The 16,899-nt window shown below is 42.8% G+C and overlaps 1 protein-coding gene across 2 annotated transcripts in view; it reads right to left on the reverse strand.

Moving 5' to 3' along the window:
• Positions 1-1,644: 1,644 nt before the first annotated feature.
• Positions 1,645-16,899, reverse strand: part of MTCL1 (microtubule crosslinking factor 1) — a 48,797-nt gene continuing 33,542 nt past the window's right edge. For both annotated transcript variants that reach the window (XM_019283989.3, XM_019283990.3), the window contains 4 exons: positions 14,880-15,185; positions 12,664-12,695; positions 9,491-11,045; positions 1,645-2,890 (listed from right to left, as the gene is read on the reverse strand). In XM_019283989.3, the coding sequence (XP_019139534.3) occupies positions 2,681-2,890; positions 9,491-11,045; positions 12,664-12,695; positions 14,880-15,185 (2,103 nt within the window). In that variant the 3' untranslated portion in view covers positions 1,645-2,680. The remainder of the gene's footprint in view (positions 2,891-9,490; positions 11,046-12,663; positions 12,696-14,879; positions 15,186-16,899) is intronic.

The raw sequence follows: 16,899 nt of genomic DNA on the forward strand, positions 1-16,899 counted from the left end.
TATTTCTTGCTCTCTCGCTTTCGTTTCAGTGATCCCTGCTGTTTCAGAAGCACTTTACTGGTCAAGACACAGGCAGCTGCTTATCCTCACAGATCTTCAGGATGGCCAGCAGCTATTTCTGCAAACTGGAGTATCCTTGACTTGACAGGCAAATACCATCTCCTAGTATCGAAGTAACAGATTAGTGCCCTGAATTTTCTGGTGCATCATTAAAAAAAATTACATCTGTCACAAGAAACAGAACATGATCTGCACTTGCTGGTTGTCAACATTGCTCGTTCATTTGCAAATTCAAATTACTTCATCAAGGAGAAATAGCTTTTAAGGAAGCAACAACCTCCCCCTTATCCCTGCAAAGCTACTACTGGTAATTTTTGAGAACAAGCAAGGTGTTTTCTGTTGTGGCTTAGTCTTCTCCAATAACCATTGTGACTCTTGCAGTTAACCTTCAAAACACTTCTTGCATGTGCTCCGCCTTCCACTCCCAAACTGAAATTAGTGCAACAATTCAGCAATGTTCTGCAGGAGGAAGATTTTCAAGCAAGCAGGGTGGCCACCATGGACAATTTTAGGCATTCAGACTTGGGGATTATCCTGAACTCACAAAAAAGGCTAGCAGTGAGACTTTGAGACAGCTAGGAAGGCAGCTATCACTAACATGATTGCTGCTGCTCAGGACTGGCACTGGACACCCCTTGTTTTGGCTGTGGCACCAGAGAGCCATTAGTGAACAGTACTGTACAGTACGGCCCATCTTGGTGAGCGGCCGTTTTTGTAATGATGACCCACAGGTGGACATTTTGATGCCAGGTCAATAGTCACAGCCCTACCCGGTATGGGAGAAATCAGACCTCAATTGGCTGCTATTTGGGAGATAGGGAGTTGGTTCTTATCCAACAGCTGAATTAAACTTCCTAGAAAGCTGGCTGTGACACAACAGGATGGGATGTGAAGGGCTTATTTCTTGACAGAGCAAACCAGGAAGGCTTCTCGGAAGCCCAGATGGTGTTCTTCAACAAATGAACCTCAGAAAACCTCAGCAAAGGAAACAGAACAGGAATGAGCCTGTTCAGCAATGGGATAACTAGTCAGAGCAGGTCTGGGGCTCCAGAGAAATCATGTGGCCAAACAGATGGTCTCAGGCAAAGTAGCTTGAGAGGTTTCCACCTCTCAGAAGTGTGAATTCTTGGCTGCATTTACTTCTCATTGTTAGCCTTCATTTTTACAAAAGCTCTGGTTTTATTGGTCTCTGTGTGTAACACAGATGGTACATAAGCTTGGATTAATACTGAACAGGTCATATTTCTGGTGTTCTGTTTAGCTGGCTGGTTTTCACTCCCATGAGTGAGAATACAACAAACCATAGGGCCTCAGAGAAACTGAGAAGATGGGTCCTACTATCTGTGTGAGTAGAGGTTTTGTGGAGTTCAGGGAGGGAATTTAGAAACCTTCCCACAGTCTGGTCCAGTGTTCACAGGAGTCCATGGAGCACAGCATAATATTTGGTTTTGCCGTGATTTATTTCATATAAGGAAGCTTTTTTCTTCCTTTATGAATAAAGGAGGAGTTCAGGGGCTTTTATTTCCCCCAGTTAAATGAACCTGGGAAGTACCATCATAAAAAAACCATTATGAAGCACTCGAGCAGCTTGTAAATACTGAGGGTTTTATTTCCACTTCACATGGTCTCCAACAGACTCTTAAACAAGACCAGTTACAATTTAGTATGCCCAGAGATTCCATGATTTTTCCAAAACAAAGGAAGTTCTCAGTAAACTCTGTACATAGCCAGTTGAACTGCTAACAATAATTTAAAAACTCTTTTTTATATAGTAAATGCAAGAATACCAGCAATAAAAGTACAGTACAGGTAAATTCACAACAATATTACAGTGAAACAGTTTGACTCACATTTATGTGATGGTACAGTAGCAGTATGTACATGCACTAAAGTGCGAGGACCCAGAGGCATGCAAGTCAAGTATTGTAGGTGTATTTTACAGCTAACTCTGTAAGACTTTCTGAGGCATTCTTTTCTCTTTTTTTACACATTTACTCGTGTTTACCTGTATTCCCCTCCATCTCAATTAATTACAAGTCTAGTGAACGAGCTTAATGGCTTTCTTCACTACTTAAAATGTATCGCTTCAGACAGTTGAAGCAATCTTTAAGAACCTTACCTTTAAAAACCAATAACACTGACATTAAAATAGAATAAAATTAACTTAAGACCCTAGTTTTACACGAAATTAAAAAAAAAATGAACCCAAAATACCCCAAACCAAAACTGAAAACATAACAGTGCAAATATAACCAAAAGGCAGTCAGTATTTGGAGAGAGCGCGAGCGCGTATTCAAATTCCCTTAAAACTTAATTTACATTTTATTTTAAATCTTACTTTATATAATTTTAACCCTTTTTTTTTGTTTTTGTTAATATACTGTATGTAGAAAAGATGGAGACAAAAATAGTTTTCTCAGCTATGAAAAAAATTAAGTTATTACAGGCACATTAACTGTTTCATTCTAGAAACACCTCTGTTTCCCAGGTCGGACATTCAGCAGCTGTGTCTGAGAACATTCTTTGACCTCTCCAAGCGGACCTCCCTCCTTCGCAGCAGAGACGGCTGGCGGGCGACCTGGTGGAGGCGAGTGGTGGCCCGCCCTGTTCCTGTATGGAGTCAGGCCAGCTCGCCTCCCTGGCTGGGGGTCTCTGCCAGCAGCTCCTTGCTTCCGCACTCCTCTGAGGAAGTCAGATCTCCGGTGGACTGTGACTGTGAGGCAGTAGGGGAATGTGAGGCCCATCGTGACGGTGGGCGCCGGTTCGCTGGTCTCTCTGGCCGGGAGAAGCAGGGTTGGAGGGACGGGGCTAGTGCAGAACAAGGCAGTTCCTTGGCAGCCAAGAGAGCAAAACAGTGGTTAGTGACTTGCATTAGAGACCGTGGGGATGCGCGAAGAATTAAGAAACAAAACCGTCAAACTAAAGCTAAGCGTGTGTTGTGGCGTGGGACAAAAGCAAGCAGCGAACATCTGGCTGTGTGTGGGCTCCAGGTATCTGTATGTGTGTCCATGATTTATGGAACAGATAAGGAAACAATGAAAGAAAGAGGGATGAGTTGGAGTAGCTGACAAACTTCCATTTGCTATTTCTCCTCGTGCTAGAAAGAGAAGAGCTGAAAAAGTACATTTGCATAATAATTCAGGAAAATCCACTATTCAACACGTTACTCTAAGTGCTGACCTGGCATAAAAAGGCCAGGTTTGGCATTTGCAAGAGGGGTGAAAAATCAACCACTGCCTCCTTTTTTTCACTTCAGAATTCAGACTGACATGTAGGAGACTTCTTAGCACAGAATAATGACTACAGGGGTAGTTATGATCTCCAGCTGGGTTAAAGATGAGGCTTACTTACACATTTCATTTTCTGGAACACCACTTCTAACTGCCAGTTGCTGAAACCTGAATTACAGGATTCAGAGGTACTGAGTGCTAAAGGCAACATTCAAAGAAATGGAAATTTTATTCCTTGACCAAGTTTCCACTGTTCTGGCTTGGTTAGCTTGCCTTTGCGATTAGAAACAATCTGCAGTTGTGATTTTTCACCCTGGCACTACGTTGGTAATGCCTCTAATATTCATGGACTTTCCTCAAAGTACAGCTGGGCTTCCTGCCTCACTCTGAATGCTCTCTACATCAAGATGAGAGACTGTGGAAGCAAGCCTGTCTCATAGGGCCAAAGACTTCTGAATTTCACTTCATACTTTGCAATTTATAAAAGCAAATCAGAGCAGTTTGCCAGCCTCTAGCAATGTGTACACTAAGCAGCAGTCACTGGAAAGTACAGGGGAGTTCAATAAAAACCAAAGTCAGAATGCTAACTGGTGATAAATGAAGAGAGAGACCAAAAATGATACAAAGCAAAGGAAAAGCTCTGGCACAGTAAGGTGCAGGGATACCAAGGCAGCCAGGAGGCAAGGATTCATCACACTGTTTCACATGGAGAAGGAGAATAGTGACTAAGGATGGGGAATATTGGAGTAGGTAACATGATGTGATTGACAGTGAACAAACAAAGTGACACAACATTGAACCTCTCAATTGCAGTGGAAGACCAAACATGAATGTCATAGGACAGAAAGACCAATTTTGAAGACACAGAACTGAGGTATGAGAAATGGAGCTGGTGAGACCTGTTGGACTCGGGGAAGCCTCAGTGAAGGGTCAACCTTGGTGCCTTTGGGCAACATGCAGCCAATGGGGTGATCTACAGCTGCACACCAGTGCTTGAGACAGAGCTGTGACCAGCTGCCCTTGGCACTCACAGAGCACCTCAGCCTGCACCCCCTCCTCTCTGCCTCCTCACCCCCCGCCCCATCTCTGCACCATGAATTTCACAACCCTTGCTAAAACAGCAGTAAGGCTGAATTGGTGCTAACAAAAAGATTGACTGTGTGTCCTTACTTCACCTTATCCCATTGTGCCCGGGGCAACATATGGTCTGTGAAAGCTGCCACTAGACTCAGATTTGTTAAGAGAAACCCATCTGTGCAGCAACAGTCATGAGCAGTACAACATGGTGAATTGAGGCTATGAGATTTGAGGGTTTTGTCTTAGCCTCTTTCAGAAAGGAGGCTTAAAATGATATCTTTGTAGTGCTGCTTGCTCCTGGCTGCTTTATCCTAGTTTCAGAGCAATAAATCAGAGTCAGCACTGCGATAACAACATTTATTTCCACTGCTGCCTCTCAGTTCAAAAGCCTCTCTCCAGCATGCCTGCAGATGTTGATAGCTTTTACCAAACAGCAGGGTTAAGCTCATCTTATCTCTGATGTACACATGCCCAGCACCACACAAGGCTGTGCTGGTGATGGATGTTGCTCCAGAGCCAAAAGTGACTGGCAGTGTAATCTCATAAAGTGCTGGCTGCTGAGTCAGTCCCCCCCACCTGCAGAGTGGAAATCCAGCCATGACAAGGAAACTCTACAGAACCGTTTGTGAAAACCCCTCCTCCCTTACTACATGTAGCTCTCATAGCTAGAAATGTTTTTTTTAAAAAATAAATAACCTATGGGTAATTTAGTTTGGTAGTTGCTCAGGGGCGTGGGTGGACAGGCAGCACTTCTTAGCCTGAGCACTGAAAATGGGAAAGATGATTTCAGCTTCAGTTTCTAGCTATTTCCTATAACAGGATGTCAGCCACCATGGCTATGCCTATATTAATTAATAAAGAAAACAGTTTTCTCTTTTCTCTGAGGCAGAATGGATGGTCACAGCTTATGTCTCCATAGTGTCTTCCCTCTACCATGGCAGCAGCAGCCACTGGACAAAACTGGGTGCAGAACTGCTTAATGAGCAAAGGTGACTTCAGCCTTTAGCCACAGGCTGGTGCTGAAGCCCCCTTCCCAGCCCTCTCCACCTGCTGCTGTAGCCAGAGTTGGAGGGAAGGCATTCTGGGGCAGCCAGAAGCCCTGCGCAGTGCTGTGCATTTGTAAAAAAAAAAAAAAGAAAAAAAAAAAAAGAGGAAAATAAAAGAAAAAAATGTTTGTCATAAATCTGAATCCCTCGAAATCCCTCCCCAACATTTTTGCATACCTTTGTATGCACACCTTTGTGTCGGTCTTAAATTTTGCCAATTTTTAAAAGCTTAGCAAAAAACCCCAACAGCACAAATTTTGACTAAAGTGTGATCTCTTCATAGCCTGTGCTGCTGCAGGACACAGCAGGTGAGCTCCTATCCTGAGCTCTTCCCGACTGTCACATAGAAAGGACCCCACAGGGATGTTGGGTGCGTGCCGACACCTCTGGAGTTGTGGCCATTTATTTCCCTCTCTTAACCCACATGTTCAAGAATGACTGCTTTTGGAAGGCTCTGGAAACAAGGTAGAAAGGACTTACAGCAGTGAGGCAGGCAGGGTTAGAGTCCCCAGGGGGCAGTTAATAAGACAGTTTGGTTCTGGACAGAACAGACAGAAAAGAAAAAGAAAGCAAGTAGGTTGGAAAGAACTGTTTTAATTGATTATTTTTTTTAAAGTGAAGATTTCATGTCAGCAAGGAAGAAGTCTCCAGGTGTTACTACTCATTCAGATCATGTTACCAGTGTTATCACAGGGAAACTAATAATCAAAAATAAAAGATAAGCCGCTAGCAGAAAAAGATTTAGAAAGAAAGGAAGCAAACAAACCAACCGTTTACAATCCTAGCACAGTTTCAGAAGTGGACATAGCAATAAACAAATCAAACATTTCTACTCAGCAGAGAAAGATATATGTTATCCTTTGCCAACCTTGATTAGTGCTAGGGAAAAACCACATTACTATGAGAGGAATAATTTTTCCCTTCGTTTGATTTCAAGGGAGAGTTTCTGCTTCAGAAATCTTTAACAAGCAAGAAAATGACAGTTATTTTGTGTTGCTCACACTTTCATTGCTCAGGTTTCGTGACAACCCTTTGCCTCACCTTTCTCTCTTGTTTCTCTTCAACAGTGATGCTGGATGGGAGACCCAAGTTTAACCAAAAGCCCTTAAGTTCTGACAACACATTCCCTGATTTTCAACATTCCCCCACCTGTGCTGAATGGTTCAAGGTGGCAAGCCTGTGGCAATTGCTCTGCCCTGGCGAGCAGAGGATGCAGCACCTGCCTTCTCATCTGTGGGTCTGTGTGGATGGTCCTTTCACAGCTCTGTCTCCAGAAATGAGTCTGACTCCCAGTCCAGGACAGTTGTGTAACCTCCATGATCTACATCCTTGCTAGTCATAGAAACAAAATGTTTGTAAAGCTCTTATGTGGTTGGTTAGGTAATGCCAATCTGCGTTTTTAACAGAAAAATGTATAAATCCTATGATATGCGAGTAAGATAGGAGTTCAGTGAATTATCAGGATAAGACACTAGTAGGCCACACTCTGTGGATATGAATTTCCTTGTAAGAAACTCTGGGCAAGTTAGAAAATACAAAGTTATTGCTATTCTGTATGCATATACTCTCACATGCACACACACATGCACATAAATAGATAAATATATATATGGACTAGGTTTCATTTTTGCAGCAGGAATATAAAAGGAAATGATGTAACTAAACAACTCAGAAGCTCAAATTAAGGAAAAGTCACCAACAGGCGTTGCATGCAAGTTTAAAAGTCATTAGTATGCCATGGCTGCAGAAAGCAGAAGGCGTTTGGTGGTAAGAAGGGCGCTTGGCCAGAAATTAACAGGTGAAAGGGTAGCAGAGCAGGGATCTACAGGAGGGTGGAAGTGTTGTATCAGCACTGCCCCAAGCACAAACCTGCCTCCTTCAAGATCATAATTCCCTGAACAGCTGTGTCTGGCTTTCTACAAAATGTGCTAAGTGGAATTTGTACAAAGTGTAATTTGTGTGGTCAGGGTAATCCACAAATAACCCAAGGCACCTGCAGAGTCTAAACTTTTTTGTGGGTGTTTTTTTCAGCAGTGAACCCATGCTTCCCTTGAGTACATCTTCCAGAGCACCACTTCACTTAGGAAAAGCTAAGCTCATTGTATGAATGCCCACCAGTTTCCTTTTCAATCCACATTCCCAAGAAATGCCAAGAGCAGCCAAAGAACAAAACCTGTGCATCTAGACTGCAGTCATAACAGCCGTGTAGGAGTTGCAAGGAGAAACAAGTCTTAGCTCTAAGACTCAGAACTCAAAAAATTAGGCAAAACATACTGAGAATTCACAAAAATGAGCAATTTTCTGCAAGTTTGATGGTCAATGAGTTCTTGCTAAATAGCATTGACCCAAATCTCTCTGTGCATCAAACTCAGGTACTGTTGCTGGCTTGTATTTTGCCAACAGCGATTTGTGATGATGCAGGATGACATCCATCTACTTGTATTTGAAATCTACTGAGACAGTTAAAAGATACAGGAGGAAATCAAGAGTTTCCAGGGATGCCTTGAAGGCAAAGCTGAATCGAGCTTGTAAGAGTACAACACACTTCCTAATAAGGACCAGTTGTGTATTCCCAGTATTTCAAACTAAGGACAAAATACAGAGATAGCTGGAAAAAGTAAAATAAATGAGGCTGCTTCCCACTTCTATTCAGTCTGAGGTTTGTGCACAAAGACCACTCTCACTCACTAGTAGTTATAATGTGCATGTGGTTTCTTCTTTTTTTTTTAAATGTAAAAACATCCCTGCTTATACCTGTTTAAACTGCACAGAGGGAATATATCCTTAGGTTTGGATTGTCTGTTAGGCAAAAATGATCAGGTTCTCTGAGCAGTACCTACAAAAGAGGAACTGACTGTATATTGAGAACCACCTACTGGGGCAAGGTAAACTGCAGATCAAAGGTTTCAGTGCTCAGGTGCCCAGAAATCCTTCACACCAAATGTTGAGTTAGAAGATGGGGTTTGAACCTTCCCTTTTGAGGTATCTGAGGCAGGAGTAGTAAGAGTCTGCCCAGTGAAGGCAAGGTGGATGCACAGGGTGCGCAGGGGTCAAGGAGCTACTTCCCTGAGCCAGGGATCACCCCAACACTGGGATGCTAAAGGGGCAGCACAGGGCAGAGAGGGTGAGGAGTGCCTGCCCCTGCCCTGGGAACTGTCACCTACCAGCAGTACACACCCCTTTTCATGGCTGTACCAGACAGCCCAACATATGCATGTGGGAGCTGGGCATAGTTCAGCTTTTCTAGGCTTCTTCAGAGTAACACTCTCAAGTGCTCTCAGAGGTTCACCAAAACCAGGAGGTTTAAATTCTAGTAACTGAAAGCTTTCATCCATCATTACACCTTTTTTTGTTGATTGCTCTTGCACCTGAGACTGACCCCCAACATCTGGGCACACTTGCTGAGACAGACAATAACTGTTACACTGTTGATGACAAAATATCATCAAGTAGTTCTTAAACACTAAATAGGTATATGTTTAGATTAGTTGATTATATGTGTATTTTTTGCTTTTTGTTATTTTTATGAGGCAGCAGCAGTCAGTACCAAACATCATGTCATTCAATCACATTCACAGACCTGAGCCAAACTTAATCAGATACATTCAGAAAAGATATGCTGAAGGCCCTGAAGTTTTGCTTCAGGGTATTGTAGAGACTATTTCTCACACAAACTTGTTAAGACCCATTCTTGTGTAGGAGAAAGAATCTACCTTTCCATCCAGCATGAAAATGTACTCAAACCTGGAGTCCCTAGAGCACCTGTAACATGTGGTGTGTTTTGTGACAGAAAACCCTTATCCTAGTCATTCAGGGAAAAACCATTTTTATCCCATAAAGGATAAAACTCTTCTGATGTTTTCAAGCCAGATAAGCTGCCAGGATAGAAACTCAATTCCTTCATGCATTCCTCAGTGACTAGTCCAATAGCTTCATGACTGGAAATCACTGGTGGTATCAGGACAGGACTAGGATATTCACTTTAAATACTCACCAGGACTGCAAGAGACCTCATAATGTGTTTGTTCAAAGAAGAGTGCATTTAGCTATAGGAGGAAAAACAAGCAAACTCATTACCTCTATGGACCCTGGATCTACTTTGACAATTTCTCCTGTGCTGTTGTCATTGCTAAGATTTGGTGGGCTGTGTGAAGGTAGCCTTCTCTCTTCCTTTAAGGCATGCTCCAAAAGTTTCTTATTCAAGATCCTGGCAGCATTTTCTGCAAGTGTGTACCCTGGAGGAGCAGATAAGTCCTGCCTAATACTTGTCACCTCAGTTCCCTCTTCCTTTTGTGTCTCTGTCCCCAATCGGAGAGGACTGGGTGATCTGCCACGGGCATTTGTACATGGCTCCTGCAACGTGCCCAGTTCTGGTCTGGGTTCTGCTGACCTGGACCGGCTGCCAGATCTGGGGCATTTTTGGAAGGTCTCATGAAAGATGGGGCTATGGTCAATGATGTTGAACAAACTGGAGAGGCCATCGTTGATAGTGGTGTGGACAGGACTCTCCCGTGTGGTAGTTGATCGAGCCCAAGCGGACTCACTGAATCCTTTCTGAGGTGTGCCAGGCGAAGTCCGGTTATTTGGCTGGTCTGATTTGGGAAGGACTTTTCTTTGCAGCTTTGGAGAGCCATATTTGGGGGAGCAGCATGTGCGTTCAAACTTAGCCTGGACCTTTTCAATGACAGGGGTCACTTGCCTGCTTCTTAGGCTTCTGGATGGTGAAGAGACAGGTGTGGACCCCCCCTTTGGTGTCAGACACTTGTGTGGACTGCTGGTGATACTGCGCAGGGTTTCCGTCTGCAAGCCGACGCTGATGGTCTGGGTGGTCTGTGTCCCCGTGGTTCTCATGCCGTTGGTTTGGCACGCGGTGTCCTTAAACTGGGGCTCTGTGGAATTGGAGCGTATTGCATTCCGGACAGAGAAAGCGACCTCCTTCATGTCATCGCTCATGTTCTTGGACATCTCCAAGCTGTGCAAGGGTGAGGCAAAGCCCACAGTAGTGCAAATAGGACGTTCAATGGGATGAAGACCGTTCTCCAGAAAATCTTTATGATGTTTGGCCAGGTCACAAGACCACCTTCCAAACATATCTGAGGAAGCACCTTTTGTCTCAGCAACGTTCCCCATAGCTTTGGTCACAGAAAACAGGAAGTCTGGCTCAGCCTGGCTTTTCCCTTCACTGCCAGCTATCACTGAGTTATCGAACCTGCGGACCACCGGTGGGCTGTGAAACACCCGAACTCCCATTTTGTCCGTTACACTGTGACTCCTTGTTGGCTGCTTCTGGCAGTGCTCTGGGCTGGTCATGGTGTTGGTTGTCATAGTGACACTGGTGGTGAGGTACCATGAGGATGCCTGGAATGGATCTGAAGCAGGATCATTCCCGGCTATTCCAATTTCTGTCCTTTCTGCCCAGCCCTCTGCAGGCTTCTCAGTTGCCCCACCATGATTCTTAGTGTTACTGTAATCCCAGTTTTTGTTGAACTCCTCAATGTATTTCAGATCATCAGGAGACAAGGGAGGGGTTATATCATCTTTGCTGCCAGAGGAAGGCAAATTTTTTTCTGGTAGAAACGGAGAAATATCCATCAGGCGCTGAAATTCTGACATGGAAGAAACGGACATTGCCCTGGAGAGAGGAACACAAGAGAGTCACTCGTGCACCTGGAAATTGTCACAGAGTAACTTATTTCCATCAGCAAACTCTGAAAACCCAACTTTCACTATCTGCTTACATATAAAACCACTTCAATCATTGAATCATAAACTGTTCTGAGTTGGAAGGGACCCATAAGGATCGTCCAAGTCCAACTCTTGGCCCTGCACAGGATACCCCAAAAATCACACCACGTGCCTGAGAGCATTGTCCAGACACTTCCTGAACTCTGGCAGGCTTGATACCATGACCATGTCCCTGGGGAGCCTGTTCCAGTGCCCAGCTACCCTCTGTGTGAAAAACCTTTTCCTAGTTTTCCTTCCTTTAGCCCTTTCTTTCATTTAAGTCCCCTTTTATTATCTTTGAAATAGCTGTGAACACACACATTTGTGATGTGCCATTAAAAGTAATAGTTTGTTATTGGTTCTTAATTTACTGCTTTCTCAGGAATTACTGCTTGGCAAATATCTGTAGTGTGGAGCAGTAGAATGCATCTCAGAATGATACCACTCACAGAGAATGAATGTTTGTGACAATACTAGGCACAATTTTCAAAGCAAGTGTAGAGCATTTCTGACTTGCTGGGAAATCATCAAGTCCACCCCCACTCCTGAGACTTCCCAGGCTGCACAGCTGGAGTGCAGTGATGTGGGACATGCAGCTGAGATGCTGCTACATTGAACTGGCTTGGTGAGTTGAGCTCATGCTGAAATTCAACCAAAAGGAATCTCTAAGTGATAATGCTGAATTTTTGGGTCTCCCCCATTTCACTAATTTGTACAAATCACAGGCATTCAGATGAGTTGTCCTACTGTTTTGCTTTCAGAAAAAAAAAAATCGAACTTTTTGAATGGGACTAAATAAAAATGCAAATGAGTGTTGCTATCAGAGTCGGTTCAATGAGGTAACTCCAGCTGGATGAGAAGCCAGCAAGCAGTGGTTTTCATGTATCAGTGATCCAGAGGATACAGCCTGTGAGTTTTTAATCAAGAGCTCCAGCAGCAGTTCAGGTGTGTCTCTGTTAGGGAGTCAGGTGAGTGTGGTTCTAAATGGATCTCCTAGTCAGATGCTCTGGTTTGCATCAGGAGGGCAATCTCAGAGAGCATAGGCTGGGTTCCTTTGGGATGAAAATGAGCTGGAAGATGCTCTCCAGAAGCACAACTAATGCATTTTAAGGTTAGGTGGATATTCAACATTTGCAATAAGGCGAGAACCAGTCCAAAGCAAAATATCCCTGACAGGCAGCAGCATATCAGGGCCTTGGCACCAAGTGTTTTCCTCTATATATTGACATCTGCAGTGTGTACTTGCACTGCTTGCTAAGGCAGGCATAGCCTTCACTGCAAGCTGCAGCTTCATGCACTCTCATAGAGTTTGATCTTTGTGTATGACAGCTGAATGTGGCCCAAGTTAATCAGCGTAGAACAGAAGTATACTGAGACAAATTAATCCCTGGGTAAATCCATTAATCTGGCTTGGAGGCTGTTTAGGAAGTGGCAGGGCTATGTCCTGGGTCTGCAGCTTGGGTGCAGAGAGTCATAGCTTCAGCAGTTGAGTATTTGCTGAACTTTCCCCTGTAAGTTTTACTCACCTTTGAAGATTTCCTTTGTGTGTTTCTTCCTCCTGAATGAAAACAGAAACAAGCAGGATAAGTTATTTCTGAAGGTGTTGGTGGCATTAGCTTATGGGTTTTTTGTCATTCACTTCCCATTTGTTGCACCGGGTATGTTTGTCTTTAAAAAGTGTTTGATTTTTCCGCTGATAAAGATGCTTAAATTGCCAATGGGAATATTCTTCACTTTGTAGGCAGGAGAGTGGGCAATCCCATCAGGATAACACACTGCACAGGTAAAGCCCGTATGCCAAATCTACACCAGCCTTGAAGTTTTATATTCCCATGCAATCACAAATGGCTTTTTTCCACAATATATTGTTTTGCACCATATATTTTTCGGTGACTCATTTCTGTGGAGGTAATCTACTTTTTGCTAGAGATCTAGCTGTGCTGAAAGAAAAGATAAACTGAGGCTCTTTGACATAAGATTTAATTATACATTCTCTAGGAACCAACAAGTGGCAGCAGTTGAAATTCCTTAAGCTTGCTATATTAAATGTGTGGGAAGACTTGCTTGTTTCATACAGGGAATACCTACAGCTTGCTAACAGCATTAAGATGTTTTCATGGCAGTTATTTCCCTGTGAAAATTCCCATAATGAGTTGGGGTTTTAAATAGATACTTCTGAAGCAATTGCTGTACAGTCATTCTAATTGTTTACTTATATTTCTAGTCAACTATAGGGAATACAACATGGGATCAGGGAAAAAAAAAAAACTTTAGTACTGTATATATTACTTTTATTTGACCTCATGAAATCAAGAACAGTACCAAAAGTGCATTTCAAACTGGAACTGTTTAAAAACAGCACTGCTTAACTCAGCAAATACCTTTCTGGTATTTATCCTGGGTCGGGGGAAAAAAAATAGTGGTAAACTGATCCTCCTTGCATTCACTGTGGTATAATTCTGGAATAACATCCTTGGCTTCAGTGGAGTTACTGCAGAGTAAATCTGACCTAACTGAATTCATAATTGGCTGGATTGACTTCTACTGCAGTTAGTACCAAAGAGAAAACATAGTGGAAGGTAGAGTCAGCAGGCTGCTGTTGCCTCTGTGCATCCTCAGCTACTCATAAACTCCAATCAGTCTCGCTTGAGCAAACCCTCTGAGGGAAAATTACTTTGCGCAGGTTTCCCTAAATCATGCTTTGAAGGAAAGAAGCCATGCAAATATCACCAAGCACAAATTTTGCTGCCCATACTTTTGTTAATGGTGGTAACATCTGAAAAACAGAAGAGGAAAGAGACTGAATTTGAAGGAATGGGAAATTAACCACAAAACTCAGTTCCCTGACAGTGTTACCAACATTCTTCACTGAGCACTTGGACATGTATGAAAAAAAGCTAAGAAATAATGTGCACACTGCCAGCCATACACTTAGGGCACCTAGGCAAGAAAATCTAACCAGAATACATAGGTACCTACAGCTATGTAAAAAGGACAGTCACATTTCTTGCCTCTCTTAATCTTTTTTTCTCTTCTTCCACTCAAAGAACTTGATTTCTCAATCCTTTAGCTTTGTATCAGCATTTGGGAACAGGGATGCTTGGTGTTGTTCAGAAACAAGGTAAACAAGCTGTGAAGACCTGGAACTGATGAAAATAAGCCTGGCATGGTGCAGGACACAGACTACCTTCGCCATTTCTCACTGGTATTTTTTAGCACTGTGCTTTATATCTTTATGACTTGATGGTTTGACTTCAGGTTAGGTACTTTGCTGATTAATAACTTTATTTTTTTACCATCTCATCTCACTTACTCATGCTAATCTGTTTAGAAGGCAACCATGGCAGAACAATCAGAAGTGCCTCTCTACAGCACTTACTGCTTTACTAACAAAGTAAAGCCCATGTTTCTTCATAAATACCTATCTACTTAAAATTGGAAAAGATTTAAGACCTTCTAAGCCAATATGTTGTGTCAAATATAGTTCTCATACATAATATGAATGGCCACAAGACAAAGTAATCTTTGGGACCTTCAGGCTGGCTCCCAGTTTCTCAGGTGACTGACACTGGTCTTATCAGCTCATAACAAAGAATGAAAACCTGTCCATACCAAATTCACTACTGGGTAAGTGTAAGCAGTGCCTGTGACACAATATCTCACTTCCTACAGCAGGGAAGCTGTACCAATTCTGACACAACAGATAACACAACAGCATGATAAAATGTAGAAGAGCTCATACTTCTGTTAATCCGGTCAAGAATTTCTCCCGCTCCAGCTGCCGAGAATGATGCTCGTCGGGCTCGTCAGGGGAATCGAGAGACAGCGATTCCAGGAAGAGGTTTTCCGTGGCGCTGCACCGGTCGCTCTCCTTCAGCTTGGACAGTGACCGATCATCAAACTGGATGGTGTCGGAATCAGAGTAGGACCTGGACCCCATGGAACGAGGCACGTGGAGGCTCCCCTGGGGCGTAAACGGCCGACGGCTGCTCTCGTTCTGGTCACACACCAAACCACCTCCTCTCCGTGGGCTCGCTTCTTTCTGAAGCTGGAGACAAGGCAAATTAAAAGGAACAGCAATTACTTCTGCAGTGTATGGCATCTGGCAGAACTCATCCTTCCCCAGGAGCAAGGCACCCATGCCCTGCAGATTACCACCCTGCCCCAGGGGTGCACTGCCAGGAGACACCAGCCTTGCTCTACTGGTCCTTCCACAAAGGGAGATTTCTCTAGAACTTTGATGCTATTGCTCATGGGATTTTGAGTGACTAAATGTGTATATGTGGAGTTTTGCTTATTTACATGTATATGTATACATATATACACACTGTGTATATGTGCATATACAAAACAATGCAACTGTCTGTAATCTGATTTTCAAAGAAACAGATCAACACAGACTGTTATCTAAAAGCAATCTTGATAGCAATACAAGTAGAAGCTGAAGGAAGGGTGAGTGAATTGCCTTCTCATCCAAACAAACACATTTTTCTTCTGGTCAGCAACACACAGATTGTGCTTTTATGTACATCACTTGTTTCCAGGGGTGGAAAATTATGCTTAACAAAACCGAAAAACTTTGTTTTATAAATGGCCTAGCCTGAATGCATGGCTGGGAAGTTGACTATTTGTACAAAACATTGTCAAAGGGATGAATTAGGCATGCAGAACATGTTCAGAGAAAATGTGTATTTATAGAAGGCCATCAAAGCCATTAACTCTACACTTTTCAAAAACTGGTGAAGAGAGGGTGAACCATTAGTGAAATTGCCAATATTATAATTAGATTATGTGATCGACTTCTCTTTTACCTGTAAACACAACAGGATGAGTGAAGTAAGTGATAATTTCAAACATGATAAATGACTGCAGGAATCTGATAAGAACTCTGATGTTTTGCTAGAGCAGTGTGCTAAGATTAGTGACAATAAACTAAAAATGCAAGTCATTCACTAGGGTCCTGGAAACTGAGGACCTACAAAACATATTAATCTTGCTGCTTGTGTTTGGAAAAATAAACGGCTATTGAATTGCTTAATTTAGACCAAACCATTTTAGGACCCAAATGATTAAATTTACACTTCAGCTGAAAACAGTGAGGTTTTTTTCTTGATTCAGGTCTACAAAAAGGGAAATGCATCTTCAGTGTTTTGCTCATGATACACAAAATCTGAAACAGTTTTATTAAAAGGAAGTCTCCCGTAAAGACAGGGGCTGGAAGGTATAAATCAAGAGATCCTGGAGGTCATTCCTGAGCATATGGGCAAGATCCAAAGCAAGGAGAAATGGTAATTACATGCTTTCTGTATAGACAGCTCCAATTGCAAGCCCTTCAGATTTTTAGAGATCCTATAAAGACAAGGTTTTGGAAACCTTTATGAGAGAACAGTACAGATACTGCCTGACTCTCTGAACCTCAGAGAGCTGACAGGAGAATTAAAGTGACAAGTACTACCCTAACTTTTCAAGAGTGACTAATTTTCGAGTTCCCATGTGTTTATACCTCTAAACCCACAACTTTTTATACAGATGATCTTGTGGGTTTAAATACTTGTCAGCGTACTCTGTGCACAATTAGGTTTAGGAGCACAGGGGAGGGAGATTCTCTAAGAGAAAACAAAGTGACAGAGTACTTAAAAAGGAAAAACAACAACTGTGAGCTCTGAACAAAGTAGGTCATCATGTTTTTTATATGCGAGCAGTATTCCCATCACCATTCAGAGTAAAGTATTTTATATATTTTATACAATGGTGTGACTTCC

This window comes from Corvus cornix, chromosome 2 (assembly GCF_000738735.6).
Source record: "Corvus cornix cornix isolate S_Up_H32 chromosome 2, ASM73873v5, whole genome shotgun sequence".
NCBI lineage: Eukaryota > Metazoa > Chordata > Aves > Passeriformes > Corvidae > Corvus > Corvus cornix.